Raw genomic sequence first — 14,604 nt, 5'->3', positions numbered from 1 at the left:
GTTTTAATTAAATCCTTTTCATTTTATCATACCTCCTTTATGCTCACTTCTCATTTTTTCAAGAAGAAAACAGAAAGGCCACTAAATATACTTAGTCTATATTAATCACCTTTTCACCAATTCTGATGCTTCAAGAGAAAAAATTCTGAAAATAAAAGTCCAATTGAAAATTTTATGACATTAAAAAACTGAGCAAAATGTCAGATAAAATTTACTCAATCAATGATTCCCACCAGAAGACAGTAAAGTTACAAGAGATTCGCCTCATTAAGTAACTCAAGATAAGCCAATACATTTATAAAATTTTCAATCTCAGCAAGGATGTCACATACCCCAGTATTATCTGACCTGCTTCTAAAATTGATAGTTGAGGCAATAAGACAAGAAAACAAAACCAAAATTATAACTTATACATAGTCAAAGAAACAAAATATTACCAATTTATAGATGACATGGTGGTATGTTTAAAAAAATTAGCAAAGAAAGTAATAGTTTCATATATTTTAACATATTTAACACATATTGGACTACCTGCTAGCTAGGGGAGGTGGTGGAGGGAAGGAGGAGAAAATTTGGGACAAAAGGGTCAATGTTGAAAAATTACCCATGCATATATTTTGTATATAAAAAGTTTTAATTAAAAAAAGAAAAAGAAGAAAAGAAAGTAATAGTTTCATGAAGGTAGCAAAACTGAAAATAAATCCACAAAAAATCATCAGCATTTATAGTGATAATTTAAAAAAACAAGAAAATTATAATTAAAACTCCATTCAAAATTAGCCTTTAACGGCATAACATAGCTGGGAATTTACCCAAAAAGGCACATACGAAATTTACACAAATATAACTATAAAATATTCTATTTTTTTATCTTTTTTTTTTCTTTTGTGAAACAACTGGGGTTAAGTGATTTGCCCACATCACACAGCTAGGAAATATTAAGTGTATGAGGCCAAATTTGAACTCAAGTTCTCCTGACTCTAGGGACCAGTGCTCTATCCACTATGTCATCGAGCTGCCCCTAAACACTCTTAATAAAAATTTTTAAAAAGGTTTAAATAATTGGAAAGGATACAATACTGTAATAATTAAATTGGTGAGATGATTCTTTTTAGAACTAGACAAATGATATCAAAATCAATTTGGAGGAACAAATAATCTAGAATCTTGAGGGAAATAAGAAAAAGTATGACTACAAAGGATATATCATGACCAGATTTTAAACTATATTATAAAGCAGAAGTGAGCAAAACCATATAGTATTTATTACAATACCAAGCAGATCAAACTAAATAAACAAGAAAGAAAAGCAATCAAAACTGCAGTATGTATGAGTCATGTACATGTAAGTCAAATAATCATAGGGTATAAAAATACCCTATTTCATAAGATTTCCTGAAATGGGGTTAATTTTGGCAGAAATTAGGTTTAGACCAAAGTTTCTTAAACTGCAGGTTGCAATCCCATATGGGGTTATATAATTGAATGTGGGTGTCATGAAATTATGATTTAATTATCAGTAAATATTTGGTTTGCATACCTATTTTATATACCTGAATACCCAGAGTTAAGTAAAAATTCTGGGGGCAAAAAGGGATTGCAAGTAGAAAAGTTTTATGAAACCCTGATTTAGACCAATAGTTCATGTTATTTAAAACAAACAAAAAATTTAAAATAGATATGCAATCTAATTATAAAAAGCCATACCATTTAAAAAAATAAAGGAAAAAAAGATGAGTTACTTTTTCTAACCATAGGAAAGGGAATAATTATTTACCAAATAAGGGAGAGAAAAAGGGAGAGACAGAAAGAGGGAAAAAGGGAGAAAGGAAAAGAAGTAGAGAGGGAGAGAGAAGAGTGGGGGGAGGATTAACAAGAGGAGGAGGAGGAGGAGGAAGAAAAAGAGGAAGAGGAGAAGAAGGAAGAAGAGGAAGAAGAAGAGGATGAAGAGGAAGAAGAGGAGAAGGAGAGAGAGAGAGCGCAAGTAATAGGCAGATCATCAGGACAGAATAATAATAATCAGATAATCAGGGCAGAAATCAGACTCATTTTCCCAAGTTTAAATCTGGTCTCAGACACACACAGTATAACCTTGGGGAAGTCACTTAATCCTATTTACTTCTATTTCTTATCTGTAAAAATATATCCAGTTCCTGTTCAGAATGGCAAACCATTCCAGTATCTTTGCCTAGAAAATGTCAAATGCAGTTAGAGAGACCAATAGAAGTGAAATGACTGAACAGAAACAATGTATATATTCCAGTATCTTGGTTTCTGGCATACTACATTCTCCACAAATAACTGATTCAATGATATTTTTGATAGCATGTTGATATGTCAGCTGCACCTATTTGGGGGACAGGTTCACCAGAATAAGCTCTTCCTGCAATGTCTCAAAAAGACATAATTATTATCAAGATCTTGAATTTTTTTCTCTCTTCAGTGGTAGCATCATTTCCTTGAAATTAGAATAACCATAAAATTTAAAAAACACACCCTAGATTAATTTGCAAACCTATCCTGCTTGATAAAAGAAATAAAAATAAATATGTCCATAAACACTTATTAAGTACCTATCATATATCAAGGAATGCACTGACGGTTGGAGACAGAAATAGAAGCAAAAACAAAGTCACTGCCCTGTAGAAACTTAGATTCTAAGGAAGAAAGAAAACATATCAAAAAGAGTTGAATAAAGGGGATATAATTGGTTTCCTTTGTAATTTTATTGTATTTTATTTGTATTTTATTGTTATGAGGGCTGTCCCGCACATGTTGAGGGTATTACTCAATATCTTCAAGGGAGGTAGAACAGCCACCTTTCTCTCTTTTTCTTCAGCCCATCTCCTTCAACCTCAAAATTTGGCTCTAATTCTTAGCAAGAAAAGTAAAGAATAGAGGCTGGAAATACGAGCATTCTGCTCTCTTTTCAGAGAGATGCTCTGGCCTAGAATTATATCTGCTCCCATAAGAAGTGGGAGGTACCCAAAATGGCATGGTGGTAAAATACAAAAAATGAAGTAGGGCTGGTCTGGGCCCTACCTGGAAATTGAGCTATGAGAAGAAATCACTGATGGGAGAAAACACAGGACAGAGAGAAAAAAAGGAAATATGGTAGCATGGAATTTCAAGGTCAAAGAAACTACTATATCAGAAAAGAGATGGCAATTCCTCAATGAACTAATATTAAATAATATCCTCAAAGGTTTTCCTGCATATCATTCTTTAACTCTATTTGTGTTTCCTATGTCTCTTTCTCCAATTTACCTCTTAAACTCATTTTGGTACTTCTTCCTTTTCTTCCCCTTTCTATAATTAGGGGACTAACACACTAATTGCTTGTTTACTACAGATTCTGGCACTGACAAAATAAGTGACAGTACTTAAGCAATATAGAAGCATGTGTCAGAGGAGGTACTTAAAAGAAGGCCTCCTAACTCCAAATATGTTATTTATATGCTATTTCATGCTGCCTCTCTGATATATACATACATGTATGTTCATTAAAACAAACATAAAATCAAGTACCTCAATGTATAATTACTCAAACTTACTAAATGTCAACTACATATATGGCACCATACACCTTTTAAAAGTATTTCCCTATTTCTATTTAAATGAAATTTAAAAGCAATTTTGTTGTCTGGTCAGTATCTGTGACATTTAAATGGGAAAGTCCAACAGAAATCTGGAAATACAGAGTGGTGATTACAAAGTCTGGAAAGTTATCTATTTGTACAGAGGTGGTAAGTGAAGCAATATATTTTATGACAATAGACTGCCTTAAGAGGTAAGGCTGTTTTTCCCTTACTTGTACCCTGTAGACTAAGACTAAATGACAAGGGAAATTATAAAGAGAATTTTTGATCAAAAACAAGCTGAATTAGATGGAAGATCTCGTCCAATAATGACATTCTATAACTCTGGGATAGGTCACTTAAATAGCTATATTAATTGGATACTATTTACATGACCAGTCACCTTTGTGCTATAGTTTTTCCCACAAATATAAAAGGAATGCATCCTTCTTTTGGCCTATTGATAAAAAATAAAATCTTTGGAAAAATGTAAAAAGCTCTTGTTTATTCTCCAGTCTAGAGAGAAACAAGAAAAGAAGGTGATAAATAAATTAGCTTCATAACTCATTTTATATTTGTTACATTTACCTGGATTTGGAATGAGAAGACTTATATTTGAAGACCAGCTCTTCATTATTTAATGACAATATGATTTGGGAAAAGTCAGTTAACATCCCTTAGCCTTCTTCAATTTTTTGAACTATAAAATAAGCTAGAATTGGACTACATGACTCCAGAGGTCTGTTCTATTTCTAAATCTGTATTCCCATATTTCTATGACACCAATAGAAAGTATTTGATTAATTTTTATTTTTAAAGTGTATTTCAGAATTAGTCAATTAAAAATCATATACTATTAAAATATTAATTGTAGTTAATGCCTCATTAAGAATAAAAATACTGAAAACAAAAATGTTTGTTTTAATTTAATAATTTAAATGTCTCTGATAGTAGATTTAGTCTTTCAAATATACCATTGCAAAAAAAAAATCAGAAACAATTACTGATATGTTAAATTGGGAATGGATCATTTTTCTGATATACTTCAAAAAACCATAAAATATTAAAAAATCAATATTATAATTTTAAAATGCATATTTTGAATTTAAAAAGTAAAACATTTCTACATCTAAGAAAAATAATGCATTAATGTTAAAATAAAAGAAATGTACTTCTGAAAAATTAAGATTACTGATTTAAATCATTTTAGAGCCAATGTAATTAAATATAAATTGAGATTTTAATAATCTATAACATTCCTGAAAGGGGACTTTCAGAAAGATTTTAAAGGTACATGTTTTAGGGGGAATTATGATTTCATGGATTGCTTATTTAATTGGCTATCTCCATTTACTATGCTTTAAAAGAGTGAATTTAAATAAAAGGTTTTTTTTTTAATCTTAATAGTATTTCTTTTAGTAACAACAAGAAGATCAATAACAAGTTTTTATTATATGCCTCATATGCTCCCTGCACCATGATAATAACTGGGAGAAGAAATAAAGGCCAAAAAAGCTCCTGCTCTCCAGGGGCTCACAGTTTAATTTGGGAGACAACATGCAAACAAGATATATGCAGGATAAATTGGAAATCATCTCAGGTAAGGTACTGATTATAGGAAGATATTAATTATAAGGAGCACTTAAAGGAAAGGCTTTTTTAAAAATAATTATAATTTTTTATTGACAGAACCCATGCCTGGATAATTTTTTACAACATTATCCCTTGCATTCACTTCTGTTCTGACTTTTCCCCTCCTCCCTCCACCTCCTCCCCTAGATGGCAAGCAGTCCTATACATGTTAAATATGTCACAGTGTATCCTAGATACAATATATGTGTGCAGAACCGAACAGTTCTCTTGTTGCACAGGAAGAATTGGATTCAGAAGGTAAAGATAACCTGGGAAGAAAAACAAAAATGCAAACAGTTTACATTCATTTCCCAGTGTTCTTTCTTTGGGTGTAGCTATTTGTGTCCATCCTTGATCAATTGAACCTGAGTTAGATCTTCTCTTTGTCGAAGAAATCTACTTCCATCAGAATACATCCTCATACAGTATTATTGTTGAAGTATATAATGATCTTCTGATTCTGCTCATTTCACTTAGCATCAGTTCATGTAAGTCTCTCCAAGCCTCTCTGTATTCATCCTGCTGGTCATTTCTTACAGAACAATAATATTCCATAACGTTCATATACCACAATTTACCCAACCATTCTCCAACTGATTGGCATCTATTTATTTTCCAGTTTCTAGACACTGCAAACAGGGCTGCCACAAACATTTTAGCACATACAGGTCCAAGGAAAAGCTTTTTGCAGAAGGTAAGACTATAGCTGAGACTTCAAGGGACCTAAGAGTTGCAGATAAGGAAGGAAAGAGTTCAAGGCAGGGAAAAAGCTGGTGAAAATGCCTGAAGTTGGGTGTGAACTCTGTAGTGCTTTGATTCAAAGGCCATAAAGGACTATTGCTGTTGACTAAATAGGCAAATGACACAATTGGATTTATACTTTAAGAAAATCATTGACATTGATTTAACTGTTTAATTGGTTTAACTTTTATAATTATTTTTACTGACCCCTATTCTTCCTTCTAAGTTTCAGCCCTATATCACCAATTGTCTTTTGGTGGACATATCAAATTCATCATGCCCAAAATAGAACTAACAAAAACAACAAATAGCATTTAAAGCACTCTTTAAAGTTTGCAAAGCACCTCACAAATATTATCTTACTTTAACCTCAAAACAATCAGAGATGAACTCATCACTTTTCTTTTAAACACAACCTTCTTCCAAACTCACCAGGTTCAGCATCCTCTTCCTCACCATCTTTTAATCCAAACATCTAAGAAGTTTCCAAGTTTTGTTGTTAATGATAATGTCCATATCCAAACACTTCTTTCTAGTCACACAGATTGTTGCCACTTTATTTCAGGTCCTTGTCACATTTGGCCTAGATTACTACAGTAGCTTTCTCCTCTTTCCAAGTCACTCACTTACTCCAATCTCCTCCACACCCTAACCCCTCTACCCGCCACAGCTGTCAAATTGATTTTCCTTAAATGAAGACATAAACATATCACTCACACCTCTTCAATCAATTCTGAAGACGACCTATTTCCTCTAGGATTAAATATGAATTCCTCTATAACTTTTAAAGTGCTTCACATCCTAGAATCTTTCCAGCCTCACTGGACATCACTTACCCCCCATATTGGGAAATCCAGAAGGAAAAAAAAAAAAAAAAAAAGGCTTCTTTCCCATTTCTCAAAAATGGCACTACAGAGTCAAACCAAGAGAACATTGTACACAGAAATAACAAGATTATGTGATGATCGACTGTGAAGGACTTGGCTCTTTTCAACAATAAGGTAATTCCAACAGACTTATGATAGAGACAGCCATCTATATGCAGAGAGAGGACTATGGGGACTGAATGTAGAACACAACATAGTATTTTCACCTTTTTTATTATTGTTGTTGTTTGCTTGCTTTTTTTTTTCATTTTCATTTTTTACCATTTGATCTGACTTTTCTTGTGCAACATGATAAATATAGAAATATGTTTAGGAAAATTGCACATGTTTAACTTACATAGGATTACTTGCAGTCTAGGGGAGAGGGAAAGAGAGGAGGGAGGGAATGAGAATTTTGGAACAAGGTTTTGTGAAAGTTCTCCTAATATTTATCAAAGAGATACACCACATGATACTCAAGATCTCTTTTAAGCATATTATTTATAAATTCATAGGATGTTAGAATCAGAAGAGAACAAAGAAAAAAACCCAATAGTTTAGTTGAACCTGTACCTCTTCCCACCAGAAAACAAAAACAAAAAATTTTGCATTATTAAGAAACAGACCCAAAGAGATTAATTTTTCTGAAGACTCATAACTAGTTAAGAGACAAAGCTGGGAATAAGTGGCAAGAAAAAAAGCAATTATTAAAAGTCACGTATAAATGAAAGACATTTAGACTATTAAGCCTCTGAGAGGCTAAAGCATGAATTTAATGGCCTGATTTTTTTAACCAGAATAAGCAGATATACCAGCTGGGAGGATCCTTGCATCCCTTCCACATTAAAAATATCCCATCATCCTTTTGTCTGAATACAGGTGATTAAGAAAATCATACTATGACACTACTCATTGTAGAAAGTACTGTACTGCTTAACTTTTTGTGATTTTCTTTGATATGAGCCCCAATGAATTCCTTTCCCAATTGGTAGAAGCTAACAAAAATTCTAATTTACAGCTTCTTAACAAATTTAATTGCCAATGCAGATATCTAATGTGGTAGTTGTTCTGTCAGAGAAAGGTGGTGAATTTTCATAATGGTATGTTATTTTCTATTTAACAACTAATTTCAAGTGATCATTAAAAAGATACATATAGTTGATGGGTCCTGAGTACATAGATGGAGTTAGCAGAGAAAACCTGAAATGCTGATAAGATTACTCTCTGAAGCAAGCAGGGAAGGGCACTGAAGGGGTTATGTTCAATTTTAGCCACATCCTTGTAGGGGTCTTGGATAACTCCACCTTACTATATCTAATTGAAAGTCAAATTATGTCCAATCCCTGAAGTTAAATTTCCCCATAAATGTGTCCATGGCCCACACCATCTTTGCTAAATCCCTTTTGAGTTAACCCACCCCCACATTCTGCCTCCTTACTCCCTCTCCCTCCCCTCCTGGTAGCTAACTCCTTGATATACCTAAATAACTCTTTTAGGTGTGCTAAATCACTTTTTAACATTTGGCCTGCCAGTCAATGGCATATTCCTATCTCATGGAGTAATTCCCTTTCTCCCGGATAATTGTAAGTATCACTAGGCAATTTGTTTTTTTCATTGTTAACTGTTAAAACCCCTTTTCTTGCTAAATATACGCTCTCCCAAATCTGTTTCATATTTACCACTCCTGGTGTCTATTTTATCTCTTCACTTTGGCTGTAATTTCTTCTCATAAACAAATGTACCTTTTGGCATAAAGAAGGATCACTGTGAATTCGTCACATGACTGAACCCCAATATTTGGTATTTACACTCAATTTCATCATGTGGTACAAATTGCTGCTCTCAATCTCATCATAGTCATTACACCACTGTTCACTATCCTTTCATCTGAGGTCATACATAACAGATTCTATTAAAAAAAAAAAATTAGGTATAAACACAAAAAACTCCATCTGTCAACAAATTAAGAGAAAATAGGCAATTATTTTATGAGAGGTCAAACATATAGTAGCAATTTCACAACAAAATAAACTGCTCTGGTAGGAAAAACAATGGGAATAAAAAAATCTATATTGCTCAGTATTTTTTGCCACTACTCTAAGAGTCTTCCTCCCTTCTGAAAGGTGAGGGCTATACAAGGGACTAGTTCTCTAGAACAGAATAATATGGCTCAAAAACCTACTATAAAACATTTTATATATATATATATATATATATATATATATATATATATACACACAAAATATAATTATATAGATATACCAGAACAGTGACTATCAATCAAGGAAATTTGAATTTTGATTCTTAAGATAATATGCTTAATTGTATTGTGTTTTACTCCCTGTTAGATTCTAGATTCCATGTGAGCAATTATTATTACACTGAGGAAAAATTAAGTTCTAGCTTTAGATTTACTACAAGTTAAAGGCATATTCTTCAGGACACAATTTTTCTATTAGAAAAGGTGAAAAATATTTTTAAACTATTTTAGTGCACACTAAATTTGGTTCCATGTCTTTATAAAATAGAAAAAATAACATCAAAGCATGTACTACAGAGAGGTGCATGTTTTTCAGCTTGTATGACATCTATATTTGTTGCTGTTTTGTCTTTTGTTCTAAGAGGACCAACATCTGTGTTTAGCATGCATGTAAACCTGTTCAGAACCTGTTCTGACTTCACAGATCAGGTTCCTGGGACTAATTCCTTGCCTAAGTAGATTGTCAATTTGGGGGTTTAAGGTATGTATAGTTTATGTCTACCCAGATTATGCAAAATGGTTAAATAACAAGTCTCCACTTCATTTCAGGATATGAAGCCCATCTAAAGGATAATCAAAAGGCCATTTAAACTTAAATCTTTCACTTGCAAAAAACATACAATTCTTATTTATCATCATTATTTAAAGAATACTTGTCACACTACCTTAATTATATCCTTACTGACATACTACTTTGATGAGTGATCAAGTAAGGAGTTGACACTATGTCCTTAAAGTCTGGGACATTGCAGTGCAAAGTTGGCAAGTGCTATCATGGAGAAAAGTTTCACCCAAGGCTGTGTGATGTATTGTGTATCAGTTGTCTGACAACCAGCCAGCTAAGTTCAGATAGATTTATTACTTGTCTGGTCTGACTACAACAAATCTCAAAGATTATCTATGCAAGTTATAAAGGGGTAAAAGTGCACATAAATGTGGAAAATACTACACAAGTGAAATTATCAATGCCCCAGATACTGAAGTAACATAATCAGAATACAGAATGATACATTCTTTAAACATTGTTTTGTTTTTGATACATTTTATGGATGCCTTTGTTTTTAATCATTGTCACTTGTAGAGAAAAAAAAGGCAACTTCTTCAGATAAGTATTGGATCCTATTTTGTAACAGAGAAAGGCAAACAAAAACATCTGCAATGGTTAGCTTGTCAACAATATTTTAAAAGCTATTTTTCCTTGTCTGTGCATTGGGAACTTTCACTGATTTTTTCAATAACAGAGTTTGGCTTGTAATTTTTCATTTTTTTCTTTCTCTATGTTCTCCCTTTTTCATCTTTTCATTTCATTATTACTAGAACTGTATGCATATTGCTTTTTTGGTTCTGCTTATATAATAATATATTAATTCATATAAATCTTCTCATGTTCCTCTAAATTAACCAAAGGACATTAATTAAATCTTCTCATGTGCCAGGCCCTCTGCTGAGCAACAAATACAAAGAAAAAACAAAGTCAATTCTGGCCTTAAGAAGCTTATATAAATAAGGCAATACGTACAATATAAATAAAAAATGGATGGAAGGCATTGCTCTGGATGGTAAGAGACTAGCATCTAGGAGGACCTGGAAACATCTGGAAGTGTTGCTTGAGTTAATTCTTAAAACTGTATTCATCAATTCACTGCAAGTTAATATTCTTTCATATAAGCAGTCTTTCCTAGCCACTTCTAAAACAAATGGGCAACTATTTTATTTCCATTTCTTTGCTGCTTATGAAGATGCTATGAATATTTAAATTTACATATGCCTTTGATTTCTGTCTTTGACTTTCTATTCTTAAAGAACAAATCTAACATCATTCCCTTGCTCAAAAAACATTAATGGCTTTTTTCTTCCATTACATGTCTAATAATGCCATTAGAATCAGAAAAAAAGTATGATCTAGTTGGCATTTAAACTCTTTCAGAACCCAACTCTACATCTCTTTGCAAAATTATATGTGACTCTCCCTTACAAACTTAGATATTGATACACTGGTCTACTTGCTATTCCTCACATCTGTCTGCCAGGCTTGGAATATGATCTGTCTTTCTCTGTGCTCTTAGAATCTCAGAGTATCTAGGCCTTCTTCAATCTTGCCCTAATCTCCCATTAATTTTATTTACTTCTTTTTCTTCTTTACCTGTCCTATGTTCTGGCCAAACTGGATAATTCAACATCCTTACATCCCATCTAGTCTGTCCTATCATCACTTTAATTCAAGTGTTTCCTGATTCCCTAGTTACTACTTCCTCCACAGAAAAATGATCACTTTTTTGTTTTATATACATTTTTTAACATATTTGTAAGTGTAGAAGTCAAAACCATCAATTAAATGTAAAATGTTTGAAAGAAAAAATTGGTTCATTTTTGTTTTTTAACTCTAAGGGCTAGCATAATGCCTGGCACATAATAAATGCTTGTAGAATGATTAGAACATATGTGTAATCATGTGATTACTAAGTCATGGAGTATGGGACGATTTAATTAATGTTCTTATATAATTCAAATGAGTACCCAAATAAATATTAGTTTGGAAGAATGAACAAATCTACCACCAGTAAAACATACTATTTTTAAAAATTTAACTGACTTTAACTTTTTAAAAACAAAACTTACCTTTGTTTTAAAGGTTAGAAAATAGTTATTCCACCTTAAAATATTTTTATATTACTTAAAGATTGATACTATTTTTATAAAAGATTCCATGCATTCTAATTAATTTAATGCTTTGAAGGCCAAGAACTTGTGATAATCACTAAACACAAAGATACAGATATTGTACCTACCTTTGTTAGATGAATAACCCCTTTTGAAGTAACGGAACAGCCCATAAAACCAACATACTGTAGTTCAGGACAGTGTTCAGCAAATGCCTTTACTGACTGATCTGTCACCTATGTGAAAAATATAGAGAATGTTATTGAAGATGATATTCTAAGGTGCTCAGGACAATAAACTGCAACAACTATTGATCATCACTGGTGATGTTCGATTTAATGCAAAGAACCGAAAATTAAGATGGAAGGAGAGAGAGGTATCGATCATTTGGGAAATGGCTGAACAAATTATGGCATATGAATATAAAATACTTTTGGACTGTAGGAAATTATGATGGGAATATTTTCAGAGAAATCTGGAAGACATGTATAAACTGATGCAGAGAAAAATAAGAAGAACCAATAGAATAATCTATGTAACAACAATACTATAAAGACAGCTTTGAAAGACTTAAGAGCTCTGAATGATATAACAATCAGACACAATTCCAGAGGATTCACAGTAAAATATGCTACCCACTTCTCTACAGGAAATGGTCTCAAGGGAGAAAGTGACATACGTATTTTTTGGACATGGCCAATGTAAAAAATAAGTTTTGGTTGACAGTGCAAATTTTTTTAACAATAGTTTTAATTATCTTCCCATTCCCCTCCTCTGCCCCCAATCAATCACTAGTAAAATGGTAGGGAAAGAATTTTTAAAAATTAAAATTGTAAAAATACTATGATTATAAATTTCATATACTTAATTGTCATAATTCTGAGGTTTTGAAGACGTATTTAAATTGTCTTTGTAAAGCCTACATCACAAAAAATTATTAGCTTTATATATGTCCTATATGCAAATGTACTTTTTACTCATGTTTTTGGAGAAAATCATTCTACTACAACACTAGAAATTCAGACTGTTTTGGATGTTTAAAAAAAATATTTCAGTGTAACTCTTTTCTTAGTCATTCTACCCCTAAACTCAGATTTCTTTCACCAAACCCACTATCTTGTCTTATAATATAGTAAAGCAAAAACAATTTCCCATATTGCGTATGCCATATTCTGAATCTTTGGTCCATCAGCTCTGTCAGGAGATAGTTAATGTGTTTCATTGACAATCCACTGGTATTATCACTAAGTCATTGCTGTATAACACAGTTTTATTAAAATTTTAAATGTTATTTAAATAACCACTATAGAAAAAGTCAGGAATTCCAATAACTATATATTTTATTAAACTAAACTAATTTTGTTATTTAAAAATTTTAAATTCTACAAATTAAATAATTTATCATGATAAAGCAATACAAAAAGGATCTATAATTTTACTTTACCAATGTAGAACACAGCCCACCTTTAACTTAATAAGCCACAGAGAGCTTTCTAAAGACTAGAAAAATTAAGTTTAGACAGTATTTGACTTCAGAAATTTCTATCTTGTAAAGTTTATCAGAAATATATACTTTGCTATATTATCTCTCATCATAAAAATACATGGATTAAATAGTCATACAAAATATCTGAAAGCTGTATTGCATACGATCTTTGGAGATTTTAAATAATAAAAACATAGAGATCATAATAATTGTTAGAGACCTTAAGAGATCATCATCTAGTCCAACTCTTATTTTCTATGTTAAGAAACTGAGACCTAGTTACATGGTTAGATTAATGTGCATAATAAATGGAAATTTTTGCCTACAAGGTTTAGCTCCCGTTACAATATATAAACACAAAGTAATGCTTTGATATATTATTTATCATAGGAGGCCATGCAGACCAACTTCTTCAATTAACTTTTCAGGAAATTAGGGCCCAGGGAAATTAAATGATATGACCAAGGCCAAATCACTTACTAGCTATAAGTTCTGAAGAGGAATTCAATATAAACCCTTTAAATACAGAACTAGTATTCTTTATACTGTACCAACATAAAGCACCATAAAGTTTTTCAAGAATCAAAGCTTTGCCTGAAAAACTAGGCATAGTACTTTTAATCCGCATCTGCATGTGGAAGAGCTTGATTCATATCTGTATTTTAGGAATACTGAGAATATGAATAATTCCACACAGAAATATTACGAGGAAAGCCTACTACCAGGAGATGCGGAGAAAAAAGGACCAAAAAGCCCTACAATAGTGCTTTTAATGACAGTAAGAAATGTTTTCTTCTTTTAAAATATGAAATTTTGCAAAGGCAGATTAATATTTTTCCAAATTTGTTCTAATCACAAATGAAATTATATAGTGAGTTGTAAAAGTAAATAAACACATGCTCTATATGAATATTTAATACTTTTTAAACAAACTCATAACAAAATTAAATTATACATTTTTCAGCATATCAAAGTGTCTTCATAGCTCATCAAGCAATAATCTCTACACAGCTTATGAAAAATCATATTTCCCAGGTTACCTGGTAGGGAGATTTTTTATTTTCTTTCCTCCCCAGAGAAAACTTTTGCAATTAATTATATATACCAGGTAAGCCCTTTAATTTATTTCTTGGGGTTCATGAAAGACAATTATGTTCTTCCCCCCTTTCTTTCTTTCTTTAAAATAATTTTTCCCCTAGGCAAGTGGTATTAAGTAACTTGCCCAGTGTCACACAGCTAATAAGTAGTGTGTCTGAGACTATGTTTAAACTCAGGTCCTCCTGAATTCAGGGCTGATGCTCTATCCACTGAGCTATCTAGCACTCTCTGCACCTTTTTAAATAAGTGACTGCCATGTGTACTAAGTGTGCCAAGATAAGC

At 32.2% G+C, this 14,604-nt stretch overlaps 1 protein-coding gene across 1 annotated transcript in view; it reads right to left on the bottom strand.

Annotated features, from left to right (window-relative positions):
• FBXL17 (F-box and leucine rich repeat protein 17) overlaps positions 1-14,604 on the bottom strand; it is a 495,113-nt gene that overhangs the window by 361,183 nt on the left and 119,326 nt on the right. The window contains 1 exon segment of the mRNA XM_031968710.1: positions 11,867-11,974. Within this exon segment, the coding sequence (XP_031824570.1) occupies positions 11,867-11,974 (108 nt within the window).

This window comes from Sarcophilus harrisii, chromosome 1 (genome assembly GCF_902635505.1).
Source record: "Sarcophilus harrisii chromosome 1, mSarHar1.11, whole genome shotgun sequence".
In the NCBI taxonomy this organism is placed as follows: Eukaryota; Metazoa; Chordata; class Mammalia; order Dasyuromorphia; family Dasyuridae; genus Sarcophilus; species Sarcophilus harrisii.
The sequence above is the reverse complement of the archived record's forward strand: the minus strand, read 5'-3'. Positions and strand labels throughout refer to the sequence as shown.